At 38.0% G+C, this 20,573-nt stretch overlaps 1 protein-coding gene across 3 annotated transcripts in view; it reads right to left on the bottom strand.

Annotated features, from left to right (window-relative positions):
• Window positions 1–662: 662 nt before the first annotated feature.
• HDX (highly divergent homeobox) overlaps window positions 663–20,573 on the bottom strand; it is a 91,059-nt gene continuing 71,148 nt past the window's right edge. For all 3 annotated transcript variants that reach the window (XM_030576149.1, XM_030576150.1, XM_030576151.1), the window contains 4 exons: window positions 16,685–16,764; window positions 13,538–13,621; window positions 8,444–8,566; window positions 663–4,879 (listed from right to left, as the gene is read on the bottom strand). In XM_030576149.1, the coding sequence (XP_030432009.1) occupies window positions 4,754–4,879; window positions 8,444–8,566; window positions 13,538–13,621; window positions 16,685–16,764 (413 nt within the window). In that variant the 3' untranslated portion in view covers window positions 663–4,753. The remainder of the gene's footprint in view (window positions 4,880–8,443; window positions 8,567–13,537; window positions 13,622–16,684; window positions 16,765–20,573) is intronic.

The raw sequence follows: 20,573 nt of genomic DNA, 5'->3' as shown, positions 1-20,573 counted from the left end.
CCGGGCGCTCCACTCGAGTCTGCCTGGATGGAGTTGCAGACTTCGAGGGTCTTGCTTCTGCACCCGGTGCCGGGGAAGGTCGGTGCCGGGGAGTCTTTCCGGTGCCGGCGCGATCCGGTGCCGGTGTCGAGATGACGGCCTGCGAAGCTGCCAGGTCGAGTGCCGCTTCCATGAGGAGAGTCCTAAGTCTCTGGTCTCTCTCCTTCTTTGTTCTAGGCTTAAAAGCCTTGCAAATGCGGCACTTGTCCGATCTGTGCGATTCCCCCAGGCACTTTAGACACGCGTCGTGAGGGTCGCTGGTCGGCATCGGCTTCTTACAGGCCGCACATTGCTTGAAGCCCGGCGAACCAGGCATGAGCCCGGTGCCGGGTGCCGGGAAGGGCTACGGCCCAAACCGGCTAACAAATATCTACAATATTATTTACACTATTAACTATATAACTAACTACACTTAACTACTAACTACAACTATCAACCGTAGAACAAGGAGAGCTAGGGATGTGGAGGACAGCTATGCCGCGCTCCACAGTTCCAACGACCAACACGGCAGTAAGAAGAAACTGAGGAGCGGGTGGGCCGGCAGGGGTATATATCAGGTGCCATGGCGGCGCCACTCTAGGGGGCGACCTGCCGGCCCACTGGAGTTGCTAGGGTAAAAAGTTTCCGACGAATGTGCACGCACGGCGCGCACACCTAACTGGAATGGATGTGAGCAATCACTCGAAGAAGAATGGCATGTTACATTTTTGGTTTATCTCCTTATTTTGCTCCCCACTTTGTTTCCAAGGAGCTCTTGTTTTTCTTATCTTTTTTAGTACTGACTTCAGTCACACAAAAGGTACTTTAATATTAAAGTCCAATTCCAGACACAAAAGTGATTACTTAAGAAAAGCAACACCTTCTTAATAGATCAGTTCTCCATGTGTACTTAAAGCCATATCTGCTTAATTTACTGACTAGAAATATTCATTACTACTCACTCCTGTTAGCACTGCAGGCACTACAGGAAACATTTTCAGGAAATTAAGACAAGCAGTACCTCAAGGGTACAACTTTCCCTATGTATAGCTAGTTGATGAGCATGAGACATACTTTCATTTCTCCCTACAGGGAGATACCACCTTATTGCTGATTTAAATGCATGTCTGTTATCAACTGTCTTTTTTCACGTTAGACTTTCTCCAAGTAGGATATAGTCTTCTATAATCCATGTTGCAATACATGTGTCAGGAATAAACAATGTCACTGAAGTCATCCCTCACTGACAAAGCAGGAAGTTGGTGAAAGGTTCTTTAACTCATGGCACTCTTGCTGTATCTGTTGTTTAACTTTATGATCCAAAGAAGTGAAATGGCTGCTTTAATGCCTCTTCTGTGGTACCATAGTACCAGCTACGATTATTTCTCCCATTTTTTATGAAAAATAAATCCTCCTTGCAATCTATAGTGCAGTGGAAGATAAAGAAAGCACATTAGATGCTAATTCATCTACCTATGAACAGAGGAAATAATTGTAAACCAAAATTCTAAAAACGTCCAAGATCAACAGAGCCATCATTGCTTTTTGTCAGCTAAAGAATACCTAGAATTCATTCAGGAGACAAATATCAAGATGTTCTCTTCTGGGCATTAGACACATCAGCTAGTTATCAAGACAAATTTAACTGGAAGTATGGATGAACAATATGAGGTCATAGGACCAAATTCTGCCCTATCCTCTATGGTCACAATTCCCTATTATTTAAGTTAATAGAAGATGCACCCATTGAGTTCAGGACTGAATCTGGCCAAGACCATAGCCCTGTGTTTGATCGCAGAACTGCAGAAGGACCTTCCAACCTTACCATCCACAAACATTTAATATGAAGAGTATGTGCACCTTCCTAGATAAGAACTGCACCCCAACCAAATGCCAAGAGAAAGGGGGCAGCAAATGAAGAATTGGACAGAGACATAGGGGGACTTGTTGATGTCATGTTTACTGATCTGACCCTGTGAACTTAATTATTATATCTAGCTGTCTTTCTGGAGAACAGAACATCAAATCATGAAGCCATGAGACACATGTGGTGACAGAGAACGGCTGGAATGCAATATTCAGAAATGGCCATTCATGATTTTCAAAGATAATTATTCTTCCAAGTTTTTACCATACTGTGCAGTAGAAAAGCAAGTCTGCTGTTCTGCAGCCTCTGTCCTGTAAATCTGTATTTCCTCAATGTTTTTAACTAGCACTGGTAATAACTCACCATTAAGAGTTTTTTGTTTTGTTTTTCCATGTTGCAGGTATTATGGATAAAGGTTATTTTGAGGAGAAGCATGGAGGTACTCAAAAAACTGTACAGTACAGCTCTATAGAGCATCTTACATAGGAACATACTTCATATTCAGTATTTCACTTGATCATCCTACGTTGCTGCTGATTGTTTCTGGATGTGACAGCATGACTATTTTATTATAAATGCTCTGTTATTCTATATTGAAGAAAGTGTCAAAGCATATTTTGCTCAAAGGGAAACACTCAGTACAGACTCTAGCCAAGGAGTGTGGAGCCTAGGATTTTAAGTGTATATCATGAACCAGAATTCTAGTTTACTGAGTATAGGTTTGTTTTTGGCACAGTTCATCCAATCTGAACTTCCTGATTTAGTTCGATGTCATGTCAGGAAAAAAGCAAGTCAGAACAATACAAAATTACTCATGGCAGTGATAAAATTCTACTTGGCTACTAGTGTAAAAGGTAAAATTGCAAAAAGATTCATAGACCACAAAATTAAGAATTAGCTTTAAGAAGATGCTTCCTTTTGCCATCCCATGTCAAGGAGAAGTAACGGAATTACTGTTGTGGAGCACGAGGGCTAGACACCACATTTTAAATTTCTTCAATAAAGCTTACTGAAAACATGAGGTTTTATTGTCAGTTGCAGGATCTTCCTGTCTAGAAATAGTACAGTTAATAACCCAAAGCAGAAAACCTATAATAAATCACGCCTATTATCTAAGGGTGTATAGTAATGTAAATTAAATGTATAATATATTTAAATACAGTACAGTGATCGTTTCTCACAGTACGGGGTTGAAATGACTGTCAGAATTAGGGCTGGAACGAAGTTAATACACTAACAGCATATTTATGATAGAATACATCTGTCCCTCAGAAAAAATGCTGACAGCAGTTTCTTTAACACCCGGGAACAGGAATTCAGTTTAAGAGAGAAGATGGACAGAGGGTGCAAACTCTGCATGGATTTTCCTCTTTTTGGACACTTAAGACTGTTTTTATTTAGAAAGACCAGATTGTTCAAACCTTACTCCCATTATACAGTAAATAGTCTCATTAATTTCAGTGGTACTACTCACAGAATAAAGTACCATTCAGCATAAGGGTGAAAGAATCTAGCTCTCAAGCTGATGTGACCTAAGGTTTTAGTGAGGCCGGTTTGTAAATATTCAGACTAGAAATTACCAAGTTCTAGCTGTATGCCACAATACTATGTACCATACTGACCTTATTTGAATCTGTCAGGGTGAACGTATTTATTCAAACAAGATGTGAGATTTAGTATGAATGAGCGCTGAGAAAGGATAAATTAGCAGAGAGTGGCTAAAGCTATCAGACATGCAGTTTAGAAACTTCAGCTAAATTTATTCTTTGTCAGCACCTGGAGTCTGCTGGTGGAATGACACAATGTGTTAAATTGGGCTAATTAGTCATTGAATCACACTGACGAAATTTGTGGGGCTCAGTTTCCAACATTAAAACAGCTTCGGAGGGAGATGGGATAAAAAAACTGTCCTTGGCTGACAGCACTGTTGCAATGAAATGGAGTCTGGTTTGTAGCAAATCTATGTAGCTGATTCCTGAATCTTCATGAACCAGAGCCTTTACTGTTCAGGTTTTATAAAATGAAGTGAAATAAAAACATCACTATGATGGTAAAACTCTAAATAGTGGTGTAACATTATCTAATCCCATCACTATAGTAATAATACCAGAAACAGTTGCCTTCTCCAGCAATCAAGAGTTTCCAGTAAAAGCCTAACAGTTTACAACATTTAGGTCTGCTTCTGTACATTAGTAATTTATTGAAGCCAATTAAATTTATTCACTTCATCTTCCAAGTGTTTTTCAGACATTTTTATCAGATAATGGGAGACTCAATAATTTGCTCTTATATACCAATAAGCACCTTAAAGTTTAATTTTCTAATTCAGATTTTTTCAGGGGTCCAAGAACAACTCTGCCCATTTGCCCATAACAATCTCATTTTTCCATCTGGATTCTCAATTTTCAGTCCACCTACCTGAGTAAGAAGGAGCAAGGGAAAAGGAGATGGTCACAATAAACAGCACTGGTAAGTCTTACATGACAAGCAATGTTGAAATGTTACCTAGCTGTGTAACTGCACGTTTATTTTCCACTCTTGGATCCCTGCTCAGAATAGATTTTACTACAAAGCAAGAATTATTTTGGAAAATTATAAATGACCCTAATCAAGGCTGTGATGCTAAAAACTAAAACTTTTTCCCATGTAGCTTTCTCACTTGCCAAAACCAAAGTTCCATATTCCTTGTCACCGCAAGTTGCAGTCATATCACATCACATTCACCCTTCAGCAAGGTCTGCCTAGTTTACCCAGGTTTTTGTTGACTGAATGATATCAGGTAACAAAATGCAGTTATCTTGAAATGCACATCTGTTAGGCAGTTTAAGCATTGTATGTGTATATATATATATTATTTTTCTCCAAAGATCACAAACTGTCCGAGGCATTTTTCTCTGATAAAGACGACAAGCTGAATGAGGTATCATCAGGCTCTGGAGATGTGTGATTGAAATCCATCTCTTCTAATTCAGGAGGTAAATCTGACAGCAGTGCCTATGTTTAAAAAAAACAAAAACTTTTTTTAAAATTAATATTTGGACATGTTTTTCAAATTTCATGTTAACTCATTAAGTACTTTGTATAGAAAAGGATCACTTTTTATGATTTTTTCACTGATAATGGTGAAATTCCCAATACTAAAGGAGAAACAGTCCAAAAACGATGTAACCACTGTACTATTGCCGGATAACAAGTTTACTGCTTGCAAACACAGAGGAAAACAGTGGGATCTCAGCTATAAAATGCAAACATAGTAAGTGATGGCAAATTACCATATTTCAAAATAGAGACTACCGTATCCCAAGATGCATGCATAGGAGGATATCCAAAGGTGAACCTCCTACCATCAGTAGCTGAAGAGGGAAATTAATAATTTAATCTTTTCTTCTTGGGACACAAGAAAAATGCTTTAATATACTGGCAAGCGACTCCCTTCTACTCCAGCAATGTCTGTTCATCACAGTGATATCTTTTCTATTGTAGTTCTTCCATTACAGCTATACTTTTCTAGTTGGTATGATATATATTTATTATAGATTTTCTTTGTACCTTAGAGTGAATACATTCAAGGACAAACTAAAGAAGTTTAGCCACTACATTTTTTTCCTGAATGAAGATATTTTTAGGATGATTATATTTTACAATATATATGCAGGCTTGCTAATTGTTTCAGTTACAAGAAATACTACAAACCATACCCTTTGCCCACAAAGAAAAAGAAACTACATATATTGAAGGATTCCCAGAATGTTTTCATGGAATTAGATCTGTTCTATGGTTTATATGCTGTAACAAATGAATAGCTTGGCTCTGCACTATTGATTTATAGGTGTGTCAGAAGCAGAAACTATAATTTTTTAAGAAATACTGACAGTTGGCTTATGTAAGATAAATGTCTGAACTTACTGTTTAAATTTGGAGTACTTATTTTTATTGTCAATATTTATATTAACATAGCACCAGTTGGGATTGGGGCCCCATTGTGCTGGGGTCTATACACACACAGAAGAGACAATCCCTGCCTTGGAGGGCTTACAGTCTAAAGATTTCCAGAGAGGTACTTTCTTGGGGCCTTGATAGCTCCAAGATGTAGGTAATAAATTATAGGTTATGAAGCCTTCGTAGATTACTGGCTCAAATCCATCCTTGAATGGTAATGATTACCTGTCATCACCAATTGACAACTGCTTGCTGTTTTTACATGTAACAAATTAGTGGCCTCATTCTAGTCCCTAGTGAATGGGTATCCTCCTGATAATTGATACTTGCATCCTTGTTGGCAGTCTCTGTAGAAAAGCCAACATTAAATCAGCATGTAGAGATGGTTCCTCCCGAACAAGGTAGACACACATTTGCAGAGCAATTTAGAGGAAGCTTGCCCGGCTGCTGCCAGTGCTATTCCTGTTTTGTGAGTAAACTCATATCAGTTATCAGAACTTCCAATCTGGTACATTTCACAAATGGGAAATCAAGTGGGAAATGAAAATAAAAAGATAATACTTTAGGATTTAAATTTTACTTTAATAATCATTTTTTTGCAATACATATTCTGTTTATAAGATTACTTTTAAGATCACTTACTCCTAATCAATTTCTAGGTTACTGTGGATACAGATATAAATTAACTAATGTAAGTAATATTTGAATTTTAAAATTACATGGTTTTCATATCACTTTATATCTGAAGTGATTTAGGTGCTTAAGTCCAATTGAATTTCAAGTGTCAGCCTCTTTTGAGAATGGAACTTAAACTCCTAAATCACTTCAGATTTTATGAAAATTCTACTAGAAATATAAAGTGATATGAAAACCATGTAATCTTAAAACTCAAATATTACTTAGATTAGTTAATTTACATCTGCATCCACAATAACCTAGAAGTTGAAGTCCCAAACTCAAAAAAGGCTGACAGTTGAAATTCAATTGGACTTCAGTGCCTAAATCACTTCAGATCTTATGAAAATTTTACTCTATATCTTTAATTTCCAGAGGGCAGGTGGGTTGATTCCTTTTTCTGACTGTAAATTTGACATAAATGTAAATATAAGGGTAACAGATTTAAAACATGTACATTATTCTCTTTTAATATACATCCAGATTTTTGCATCCTTCTGAAAGGAATTGCACTGACTTCAAAAGCAGATTGATGTCCAATGTTATTTCTAGTATAAAATTCATTGGAAAAATACGATTATTTTAATGCAAAATTAACCCAAGATTTAAATTTTTCAAGTAGTACAATTAATTACTACATTATAATGAATATATAAAAAATGGAACATATAAGACCATCTCTACGGATCTGGTCCTACATCATGTGAGTAAGCGATATGGGACTGGGCCGTATGTACAATGTCATTAGTAGTTTGCTGTAACTGATGTTTCAGTTTCATAGTTTGACACATCTCCAGGACTCCAAATTAAGCTTTATTGTACATTGTCAGCTGTGTTCATTCCTTAAATTAAATACTGTAATAAACAAGGAGCATTATTACTTTAAAAGAAGTGGTGATTAGAATATATAAATTTAGCTTCAAAATGTTGCACTATTTTTTAACATAAAAAACTATGTAACAAGAAGAGATACTGGAGATTTGATTTTTTTGTACAGCAGTATTCATTTACTGTACGTGGACAATCCCCACAACTTACAGTTTGTGACTGGAAAGCTGAACAAGCATACAGGCACTCCTCAATCAGTATTCAACCTGTGCACATAAGTCCTGATCCAACAAAGTACCACAGCATGTGCTTAAAGTGAAGTAATGTATTAAAATGTTTTGCTAGATTGGTGCCATAGTTCCATCTAACAAACCATGGAGGAAAATGGTAATGTTTTTATGAATGACTAGAAGAAACCCCACTATCTTATTGGTATCACATTATGCATTACCACAGAATACCAGATCCTCAGCGGGTATATGTCTACATTGACATCCTTGGAGACCACACTAGCTTACATCAGTTGAAGATCTGGCCTTCTGAAAGCTACCTGATGCAGTAGAAAAATAATGATTCCACAGAGCAAACAAAGACTAAAGAGAGAGTAGTTAAAGGCACCGGCAGGAATTGAGGAGATCTGGTTTTTACTCCTGGCTCTGCCACAGACTTCTTCTGAAACCTTGGGCAAGTCACTTATTGGTCTGGGCCTCAGTTCCCTCGCTGGAAAGTGAAGATAATATTTTCACTCTTTTATCCTTTGCCTGTATTGTCTGTTTAGACTGTAAGATCTCAGAGGTAGGAACAGTCTTACTATGGGGATGTCCACACTGCAATTAAACACCCAAGGCTGGCTCAGGTCGAGGCAGTAAAATTGCAGTGTAGATATTTGGGCTCAGGTTGGAGCCCGGGCTGTGGGACCCTCTCCCTCACAGAGTCCCATGAGTGTTTAATTGCAATGTAGACATACCCTGTGTGTTCATACAGTGTCTATCACCACAGGGCCCCAATTTGATCTGGGGCCTGTAAGTGCTACCATAATATAAAATAATTCGAAAATGACAAAAGACAAAGAAAAAAAGAAGTCTGACATAGTTTTTGCCTACTTCTTAGACTTACCTGCTGCTGTTCTTTATCATCTGATTTGATAGCAAGTATCAAGCTCCTAGTGAATGTCTGTAGTTCAAAATATTTCTGTTTGTGAGTCTCCAATTCATTTTCAATGAACCTAACTTCTTCATTCTGAGAGGAAAAAACAGATATAATTCTCCAAATAATAATTAGTATTGAATAAAATTATGACATCAAATGTACCTATATTCAAATAAAAAGGAATAACCGAGTTTCCTATTGTTAAGATAAAAGTAAAATAGGTTAAAACCAAATAATTCTAGAGAATAAAGATTCCCTGTGAAAGTATCATCATGGAAAAATTCCTCAGGGTTAGCATTGTCTGACCTTATTACTTTGGTTTGATAATTAGGCATTAAGACAGAACAAGGCATGTTTTATGAGGCTTTAGAAATTAACACAATCGGGGCATTCTAACTGGCTGTGAATGATGTCATACTAGGCCTATAATGCCCAGTAAATGCACAGGCCAAACCATTTCTTCTGATCCTATATAAACTTCATTTATTTATTTGGCATATGCAATCAATGACGTTCAAGGCATGAAGACCTCCAGGAAGCTGAATCATTTTGCATATTAACTCCATGCATAATAGCAATCACACTACAGACAAAGCATTCAGGGGAATTATTGTACACCTCTAGAGCACTTTTAATAAGCACTGTCTTTTGGTTCCAGAGAGGAGAATCTCACCTATCACCTTAAAGGAAGTTTTTACCTCTCTCCCTAGCAAAGATAGTCTTGAAAATGTAAACAGACAGCAGCGAGGCTTCACTATTGCCACAGGAAGCTTGAAATGGAAAGAGGTGAGGGAAAAATCCCTAAAATTCCCTAATTCCATGGCACCCAGAAACACACGTTATGTGCAGTCAGCTAAGTTTGCACACCAAAGGATCACCTCAATAACCTTCCTCAAAATCCTAAAGTCAGCCCTGTAAATAGTGATGCATTCAAGGTAATCTGTTTTGTTTGGAGAATGGGAAGGAAATTTTTTTCAAGGCCCATCCAAAATACTAAAGCTTGTCTGCTTCTCAACTTTCTGAGGTTGTGTCTGAGCCAGACACTGCTCATTCAGGCAGCTACTGAGCCACAAGTTGGATCCACTATTGCTGCTCCTGGCACCAATCCACCAGCTGCTCCAGTAGAGTACAAGGAGAAGAGCTGGGATCAAGCTGGTGCTGGGAGAAGAGCTGGGATCGAACTGGTGCTACACAGAGTGGAGGTCTTGAAGCCTGCCTCTCTTCCACCATTGTTTGCCTGCCTATAGTTTGGGGATAGTATTGTAGATATGATCACAGGGTACGTGGGTGAGGTAATACCTTTTATTAGTCCAATCACAGATATTACTTCATCCACCTTGTCTCTCACTGTTTACTGAGACAGTATTAGAGGGGAGTCTATAAACTGTTTTCCCCTACCAACCCTGACTCCTACCCAAGAAAAACCTCTTCTTTATCTGCTTCTGCACTAGTTAGGAGACACCAACCGACCTAATTCAAAAGCCAAAGAGTACTCATCCCTAACCAATAACCTAACCAATCATTGGAGGGGACCTGCTCATAACTGCCAAACCACTCCACAGCCGATCTATTGCCACCAATGCCAATACAGGAATGAATATTTGCACATTTAACTCCCCTTTCCATACCTCTAATAGCTATTTCTTGGATAACTGAAATCGAACCTAGGAAAGTAGTGGCTGGAAATTTTCAGCATCTGATTGCTTAAAATAACCTATGTGAAATGAGCTGGTTGTTTCTCATTCCCAGTTTCCACTATCCACATCACCTCAGAAACCACAGTGACAGACACACACACTATAAATACCTAAATAGAAAAGAAAAACCACCACAACTGACATCCTTATTAATGGGCTCAACAAAACAGCAGTGTACTAGTCTCCTTCTCTCAAGATGATCCCTTCATGTCAGATTTGTGGCATACTGGTAAGGGAGTATGGGGAAGCACTGACAGTGCCAACACAGTAGATAAACAAGAGGGCTTCAGCCAGGCATTTCTCAGCCATTCTATAAAGAATGAACAACATGTATTATTGGACTTACAAAGCACAAGTTTAATATCTAGATGGCAAATCTCTTAAATCAAAAGTTCAGATTTAACTTCAGGTTCAGTAAGTACTTCAGCTAATTCCCACATACACCTTACTAGACTTATTGCACTGTATATATTCTAAGTTAATTTCTTGAACATAAAAATATAATTTTCCCCAGGTATTTCCCTTTGCAATGATCAGGTTATGTGAAGATTATATGTCGTTAACTACCTGTGTTCTGTTTAGATTTTTCAAGATTAAGAAAATGGTGTATCTGCAAAAGGTGTCCAAATGATGGTGCTGAACACCAGTTTTCCACAGGATAACAAGAGATAGCAATATGCACAAACTACATCACAGCCAGTGCAAGATTTCTCCCATACATAGTCTTCAGCCTTCCTTACCACACGTGCCTCAATTCTGTTCTGGAAGACTCAGTTTTAGGGATGAGAGGGTAATTTGGTTTCCATGCCAATTTAGCATTTTCTTTTTGCTGTGACTCCCAAGAGATTGTCAGCTTTGGTAGCAGTTTTTGGCATATAGATTCACGTCTGCTAGAAACTGAACTGAGAACATCAAATTATTTTGCAACCATGTTTTTCTCTTCCTACATTTATTCATTGCCTAGCTAAGAATTTCTGAATGCAAATAATACTCCACACATACACACAACGTGCTTTCATGGTTATGCTGTTCATTAAGCTCCTGGGAGAAATATGTTTAAAACTTCACAATATAGAGCACCTAGAAATAAAGAATTAATAATTAGCACTAGGAAGATTGAATGCTAGTGCCATAATAGTGATGTTACAAAGTAATTCTTTCAACAAACATTGGACTTAACATGCCATTAAAATAAACACAGCAAAACATTATTATTTCAGTTAACATTAGATGTTCATTTCTTTGAAAAAAATGTAAGCCTTCCTAAATTAAAGGAGTGTAGGTAAACTGCATACACTATATAGTTCAACAACAAGGCATGACTGTGTTTCTCTTATTGGATTGATAAAAATGCAAATCAGAACTCAAAGTGGCTCTTTTTGATCTAATAATTTTTGAAGGCATATCCTTGTTGTTTGGCTCAAACTGTAAATTAATTTGAAAAATCATCTTCTGTAAATGTATAAATGTACATGTTTGCAGTTTGAGATGTGGAACTGTAGTTTGCTGCAGATATCAGAATTTGTAGCTATTTTGTACATTGTGCATAACTTACAATGAACAAATTATAAAGTACAACTATTCTAATAGCAAGAAATTAAGGAAATTGTGTTAGCACAATTTTATTTTTCCCTTTATTATTCAATATAAAAAGCCAAATTTCAAAATCATTTAAAATTAGGTCCACACATCTGTTCACATGATCATTTGGGCCTGCAATGATGCATATAAACCAATTCCTACAGAAACTTTCAGGTTTTCATGGTAACAAACGATTGCATGTGTAAAATCAGAAGTCTAGGTAAAAGGCATCTGAAAACTTTGCCAAAAGTATGTGCCAAAAGGTTCTGCAGAATAAGCATTCATTTATTTTACTGTATTATTTTAAAAACCTGTGAGACTTAATAGTATGTTCTGGATATGAAAGTTCTGCGTACAGGTTTGTTACAGACTGGCTATCATTTCACATTAATAAAACCTGTATTTCAGTTAAGCTTAAGTGATAATCAATTTCTCATCTATGCCTAACAATCAGGGATGAATTTTCAGCAGATCCAATCTTGGTTGATGTAGCTATTTTTGTATACAAAACACATTTTCCATGAACAAAATGGACAGTTAAACATGCATTTGCCCATTATGCAAGCTCTTAGGCAACTGACAAACATTGTGAGCTGACTTTTAGGGGTTTGCCAAAGAGTTGGTCCTAACAAGACATTTAATATAGTAGCTTAAAGAAAATAGTCTCTTACTGGGATTTGTTACTGATGAAAGCTTGTAAGTCAGCTATTTACTCAGGGCTTTGGTCCAGTAAAAGCTAGCATGCATATTTATGCAGAGAACATGTGACCATGAAGACTAACAGTTTATGTCAAAACGTAATAAAAACAAACAAGATTCTGTAGGGCATGCTGTCACAACAAGCCATTCAGTTCAGTGACAAGTGACATTAAGAAAAGGTCATTCGCCATCCATATTCATCCTGCATTGCCCTTCCCCAGAACACACTGCCCAGAGGATTCATTTTTGTGCCCTAATGGGTATAGTCTATTTTACTTTTAAAAATAATTTATTGTTTTAGAAATGGGTTCTATTCTAATAAAATCTGTATATTTTACAAACAAGGAAGTTACAAATTTGTCAGTTTCACACAGAAAACACAAAGCATAAAATGAAGCCATCACAACTCTTAGGTGAGCAATAACAAACATACAACCTTTACAAATTAAGGCAGAAGATCCTGAATGTCAGGGTATCCAGCATTTTTTTCATGTTACTATTTCAAAGACAACTCTGTATAGTCATTTTATAACCAGAATGAGCAGCAATGTTATTATACTGTGATCTACATTATTAAAGCCATTGCTTTCCTCAGGCCTCCCTGCTTTATTAGAGGACTCTAGCTGTTATGTTGCCTCCCAATTCTGGCACTATTAGGCTATATATTTAAAATAAAGTGCAAAAGAACAGACTCCTGGCACAAAGAAAGTCTGTATTTGAGAAAAACGCAGATTTTGCTTAAAAAGATAAATGAAAAAGATGGTATGTTTTAAATGCTAAATAAATTGCCTTGGTGTGAGACACCACTGGAAGCTGCTAGAATCACAGTAATTTAGCTGCTATGAAGGACTGATGCTGCTGTTTCTTTCTGTATTCCTTTCATTTTGCAGAAACAAGGATCCAGTGGCTAAGAACCCACAAATAGATGATTGAGCTACTATCACAGCCTGAATGCTGGAACAGAGGCCTTCTTGTAGTTGGGGTGAATTCCACCCTTCCACACTCCTCCCTGCAAAAAACCCTGTTTGAGCCTTCTGTGTAAAGGGAACATCTCTCTCAGCATTACAAGACCTCAATCACTTACCTTATAATCCAAAAGAGAGCTCATCTGATCCACTTCAGAATTACTAATCATATCACTTTCTTCATCATCTATAATTTCGATTTTCTGAAATATAAGTGAAAGTATTTCATTCAGAAAACTAAATTCTTGAATTTCTAGCTTACTAATAGAAGTCTCTACGTTACTCTACTATTAGACCTAAGAAACAATAATTGCAGCTCTCAAATTATAATGGAAGAGTTTTAAGTACGTTTCTTTTGCCTATTTACAAATTATTTTGAATTTCTGAGTATCCATTAGATGGCGATCATGCACTCTGTTCACATGCAAAGCTCTAAGGAGGAAGCTACCTGAGGCAGTGGACACTCAAAGTTAGGACAATGTTGCCATGGTGACTCACTTTGTTTACAGTGGAAGAACTACCAGCTGCCATATTTTTGTTGATTAAATTGCATACTGCATTCTCCTTGCAACCTGCACAAGGGCCTTGGGGGAAAATTTATTTCTTCTACAGACTCTTTGTGAGAGATGTCATACCAGCCACGTGGAATGTTTATTCCTCTAGAATCAGAAGGCAAGACAGACACAATGATGAATGACTGCAAACCAAGGAATTTCCTACTGGCAAGTCTTTCCTGGTTTAATTCTTGCCCTTCTAAAGTAAAATGTCTCTTCTTTTAAAAATGGTTCCTCGTCTAGTCTGTTTTAGGACTTTGGCAACAATATTGTGATAGCTCCAGGAAGTGACCCAGTCTTTTTTGAGTAAAATGATCTAACAGGGAGGGGCCTCAAATTTCCTATGCTTCTTCTCCCTCTTCCACTAATTTCTCTGTTTCTAATGGTGCTGGTAGGAAATTAGGGAGTTCAATTATATATTGTGAAAGAAAAATACATTTGTCTCCACCTGTTGAAACTCTGAGTCTAGACATATGGAGACTAAGAGAAGGGCCATCATCCAAGAGGAAGAACATCCTCCTTTTGTAAACATTCTAAGACAATAAAACTCTGTTAAGGCAAAGACAGGTTGAGAGTACATAAGTGATTTATGGATAGAATCCAACCTGTGGGCAGAGGGAGGTGTGTGAGTGAAGGGATTCCTTCCTGGACACCATATGATGTTTCCAGTGAAGGTATAAAGGGAAAATGAGGACAGTAAGGAGATTTTTGAGGGGATAGCAAATAGGGGGATTCCCCCTTTATTTCCTGCAGAAGTTTGCATTAGAAGAACTCCAGTCCTGATCATAGCAGTCCCTTCCGGTGCTCTACCTCTCATAAACATTTGGGGGCTTGCTGGGCCCCCTAACATCTACTGTAGTTACTGGCATGTTCTTCGGGGCCAACCAGCTCCTCCCACAACAAATCTCAGGAGACAGGTTCAAGTTCTAACAAGCTAAATTTGTTGTCCAATGAGCCTACACAGGATCTTCAGCCTTCTGAGGAGCCTCTATTGGTTCATGAGGGGCTGGCTGACTTAATTCCCCCCCCCCAACAGATCCTGATAACTATCTGAGCTCCAACCATCAATCCTGAACCAATATTAATTGGTCTGTGGAATTCCGATGTGGGAAGAAGCAGGAAAGCTAAAATCCAGTTTATGACAGAAACTCAATTGTGACTTTACTATGGAGAGCTCACACATCATTGATTCTAAGGTATTTAAATTTTACCATAAAAATTAACACATTTTTCCTAAATTCTATAACCAACTGCCCTTTTTATCTGTGTTTATTTTTATATCCTAATCATTTGAAAATTATTTAATTTAAACACTGTTCTATTAAACAGCAATAAAATTGGTTAATTTTATTACACCTTAGCTCACAGAGATTAAATACTGATTGAAATAGTAGAATAAAAGCCTGCCCCTAATACCATTATCTTCCTCACTGATCCCACCACCTTCAACAACTGAGAAATATACAGATTCAGTAATTTCAGCTGTTTCCAGTTTATCTCTTTGATTTATTGGCAAGAATGCCAGCCTCCTATCACAAACTGACTTATATTCATTCCATCTGCTGGAAATCAAATTTAAATATGAATAAAAATAAAAACTACCTATGGGCACTTTAAAAACCTCTAAACGTGACATGCTTTGTTCTGTCATAACACACTTTCAATATCATTCTCACCTCACTGGAGTTTTTTCTCAAAAATATAACACATTGGAAAATACCACATAAGTGCTAAATACTGTCAAAATAAACATTTTTCAACATGAAATATGGTAGCAATACTGTATTGTAATTGAAAGAATTTATGTTTAACACAGGATTAACACTGGCCTTTTACATTCTTAATTAGATCTATATTTGAAAAGTGCAACCCCCCCAATTTTTCACAGAATTAGGTAAAAACACCCAGACAAAAGTCTTAATATTTGACAGAATTAAGAATAAATTGATAATAAAAGTATATGAACCAAATTCATCAACAGCAGAAGTAAGGCTACCTCAATGTAGTCAATGGAGTTGTACCTTATTACTCAATGGTGAATTTGTCTCTATATTGTCATGCAGTACACGGGGCTTTCCGAGACACAAAATTATTAAACACATTATAGTGAGGCCTGTACTGAGGACTCTGGGGCATCTGGTCTCTGAGGTTCACAGAATCTCAGGCTTGCTGTAATCAAATAAGGCATCAGTAGTGGGAGAAGCTTGGTATGGCACCTCTGCAACCACACAGAAGTCCCTTGCTGGATCAGGGCCTAACCATTCAACCTGAATTTAATTGTTTCAGGCCTAGCTAGTACACCAGAACTAAGCAGGACAAAATACTGTTTCAGCACTTCCACATGTCCCTATACACAGAGCATAACTCTACTGAAGCAACAATGTTCCCGAGCTGAGTAGAGTCGAAGAATTACTCAGGACTTCGGAGATGAGAAAGACTAGAATGTAGTAATGCAGTTACACTAAGTAGCCTCCTAAAACACAAGATTTCTACTCATTAAATTACATGGAAAATATTTTTAATTTTTTCATTGAATATGCACAATTCTATCAATACCTGCTTATTTTTAGTATTCAAGTCATAAAACAGGGTTCTTTTTAACAGGACATGAAACTGAAATCTTCACTAACTTAGAAATATTGCTTTTGGAAGACAGTTTATACAGTAATAATTAAGAAGGTCTAATTGGTAGGATATGGAAAGTGTACATACCACATTATCTGCAGATAATGTATTTTGGTCCTCTTCTTTGTGACCAATTTCTTCATTTTGAATAACTTCACCAGTTTCTTCTGCAGAAATAAATGAGCTATTATATCTTCCTTGGAGTTCTAGCTTTAGTACCCTAATGCCCTTTTTATGGAATTCCTTTAAGATATATTTATGTGGTGATGTCTTCTATGATTTAAGCCAAAGTTTTTGTAATTAAAAAGATTGCATATAATTAATATTTGACACAAACATTTCAAATCACATTTATACCAATCACTACCTAAGACAGATAGACATTTTTGTCAGTTACTCTCCTACATTATACACCAAGTTCTCACTGCTTATAGCTTCAGGCTTGGTTTTTCAAAGGAGCTTAAAGAGTCTGGCACCCAACACCCACTGACTTTCGACAGGAGTTGGGTGTTGAACTCTCTAAGGCTTTGAAAATCCCAGCCTAAAAGATTAGAGTACATATATGTGTGGGTTTGTCTGTCTGTGTATCTAACTCGCATGCATACACCCCCATATTGGTGCACTGGAACCACTAAGCCCTGGTCTACACTACAGAATTATTTTGGCATAACTACCTTGCTCAGGGGTGTGAATAATCCACACTCCTGAGCAATGTAGTTATACCGACTTAAGCAGTGGTGTAGAAATCGTTATGTCAGTGGAAGAGCTTCTCCCACCAACATAGCTACTGCCTCTCACGGAGGTAGTGTTATTAAGCTGATGGGAGGGCTCTCTCCTGTTACCTTAGAACGTCTTCACTAGGAGCACTACAGCAGTGCAGCTGTGCCACTGCAAGTTTGTAGTGTAAACCTGCCCTAAAATTAATCCTGAAAACTGAAAAAATACAATACAGTGGGATCAGGATTTGGCCATACTGAAATCAGTGACAATACTCTCATTTATTTACTTAATCTCAGTTTTGACCTATGCTGTTTATTTCCTCTCCACAGGGTTTCCCTCACATAAGGAGTACAGAATCCCCCCCACTTTTTTTCTTTTTCTTTTTTTTTGTTTGTTGCCAAAAGTCCCCATTGTTCTAATCTAACACTGGGAATTTATATGGGCAGAGTTACATCTCTCAGGAGTGTGAAAAATCCACACCCCGGAGAGACATAGCTATGCTGACCTAACCCCCAGTGTAGACAGTGCTAGGTCAACAGAATTCTTCCATCAACCTAGCTACTATGTCTTGGATTACCTATGCCAATGGCAGAACCCATGTGCCACTGTAGCAGTTTAAGTGTAGACATACCCTAAAACATTCTGCAGTTTGATTTTGTTCTCCTACACTTTTGATGTCTTTCCAATTTTAACATCTACAAATCTAATCCTGGCTGAATTTACATCAAAGAATCACTTGAAAAGACATTAAATGATGCTTCTTTGTTTTGTTTAGTTGGGGCTTGTCTACACTTAGAACATTGCAGCAGCACTTCAATGAAGATGTTACTTATGCAGACAGGAGGGGCTCTCCTGTTGGTGTAGGTAATCCACCACCCTGAGAGGTCGATGGGCGATTCTCCTATCAACCTTGCGCTGCCTACACCCGGCGTCAGGTTGGTTTAACTGCATCGCTCATGGGTGTGGATTTTTCACATCCCTGAGCAAAGTAGTTCTACCAACTTAATTTCTTAGAGTAGACCAGGGCTTGGTCCTAGTATCTCTGGAAATTCAAAGAGAATCCTGGCCAAGGCTAGCACTAATAGGAAGGTCCACTCAATGAAGACTGACGGTTGCTTCAGCAATGTGATTAAAGAATCTCTTCCAACTACCTGGTAGTTTTCAACAATGCAGTGATCTACGGATTCCAGACTGAGAAACCACTGCAACAGATACTGATCTGAGGTTTCATGCTGTAATGCAATGACTGTATGCCTATATGTGTTTTAATGCTGGGAAATAATGTTATAGAAAAGGGGAAAGAGTCTAACTCATTAAACTACATAAGCCAAGCTACAGATTCAAGTACAGGAAATGTCATCTATAAGAGAAGGAACAATTTCTAGCTTTGTAATTATAGCAAGCCACTTTCATCAAACAGAGTATGTTAAACCCATAGGTCATATAAATTAGCCTTTGATAGTTGCACAGGTTATTAATTAAGCAAATAGCTTAGTATATTTCAGGAAAGGATTAGACCTTAACATAAAACAAGAATAAACATCTACAACAGTAATATTTAGAACAAAATTAGAAAGGTTATTGATCAATCACACTTCAGGGCACAAGCCAATTTCCAGCAATTCCACAATATCAGAAAGAAATCCTGCCAACTGTTTTTATATTGTACACCAAGGTGTATTAGCAGGATTTCTTGCCTTTCTTGGTGGCATCTGGTTTTACTATTTTTAAACAGAACAGCTGATTGGATGGCTCATTGGTTTGTACCTGTATGGCAATCCCTATATTCCCAGTTAATTCATACTGCTCTAAATGCAGAAACATAAATTCACAGTAACTATGAATCTGTGCAAGGCAGCCATTTCAGTTCAGGAAGCCGCATAGCTCCTTTGGGGCCCTGAATCACATTCACAAGAGCTACAAAATCCTATTGCACTGCCCAGGGTCATTGTGGAAAACAAAGGCGACATCTGTATTATTTTATATGAATAGGATATGCATCTCAGTTTTACCAGTTGGATATTTAATTGGCTCATAGACTTTTGTTATTTTAACTCACTTCTCTGACTGCAATGTAGCATTAATATTTTGTTTTGATGAAGCTGTTTTGTGTCATTTCAATCGCCTGCTTGTTACAGGCTTCTGCAGAAAGTCCTTGCAGGTGCTGAAAGCAGCTGAGCCTGTCAATTTACCACTGGTGGTAAACAGTTGGACTGCAGTCCAGAGATCTAGTCTAAGCGTAGTAGGACGAAGTGGTTCCACCCAGAGAAGGGTGAAGGAAGCAAAAGCTGTTACCAGAGTGGTGCACATGAGGGGGACTGAAAAAGGCTCTAAAGTGTAGCTTGCCCTGTAATCTCAACAGTCATCATCTGCTTAGTTTGACCAGTGAATCCAAATTTCCAGCATGAAGAACCAGTTCTTCAATTAGTGCAAATTGGCACAGCTCACTGACCTCAGAGCTGTACAAATTTAAACCTAATGTGGATGTAACTAATGTAGTATGGACAAAAGGGCCAGTTAATGTTACTACTGAATTCTAACATTTTCCATTTTCCGATTTTGATAAAGTATATACCCTTAATTTTGCATCAAGTTATGGTTTTGATTTTTGTTCATCAGCTACTTTTAAAGAGCAGCAGCCCTCAACAGCCTCATTACACTTATTTCACTTACCTAGTTAGTTCTTTTCTTTCTGGGGAAATTTTAAACCATCACACGTGCGCATAATTCATGTGCCATGCATATATATTAATTTTTGGGGGGGCAGAAAATAGTTTCTCTAGAAAGTTATTGAAGTTCTGCCTTGTGCCCACTACAGGGCGCTATGGTACTAGAGAGAGCAGCCTCAGTCGAAAATAACTTCGGCTGGAAAGTTGCTGCAGCTTGGCCATTTTTTCCATCAGAGGGCACTCTGGCGCTGGAACAGAGCCACCACTCCTGGCTAGCTAAGGAAGAGAAAGAGCCTATAGTGCCTTCTTCACCGCAGAGGGTCACAGGGATGAGGGAGGTGCTGGGTCACATAGAGATGGGGGGGAAGGGTGCCGGGCCACATGGGGATGAGGGGAAGTGGGTGTCTGAATGGGAGTGGAGGGACACATTTGGGCAGGGAGTTCAAAGACACATGGGAGTGCAGGGACACAGAGATGGGGCAGATGTGCCTGACTGAATCAGAAAGGCTAGGGGTCAGCCAGGATCTTTATAGGGGATGCTCCCTAACAAACCCTCCCTGCCCCCCCAATAAAATTTGTTCCATACT

The sequence above is a fragment of the Gopherus evgoodei genome, chromosome 9, assembly GCF_007399415.2.
Source record: "Gopherus evgoodei ecotype Sinaloan lineage chromosome 9, rGopEvg1_v1.p, whole genome shotgun sequence".
Lineage (NCBI taxonomy): Eukaryota > Metazoa > Chordata > Testudines > Testudinidae > Gopherus > Gopherus evgoodei.
The sequence above is the reverse complement of the archived record's forward strand: the minus strand, read 5'-3'. Positions and strand labels throughout refer to the sequence as shown.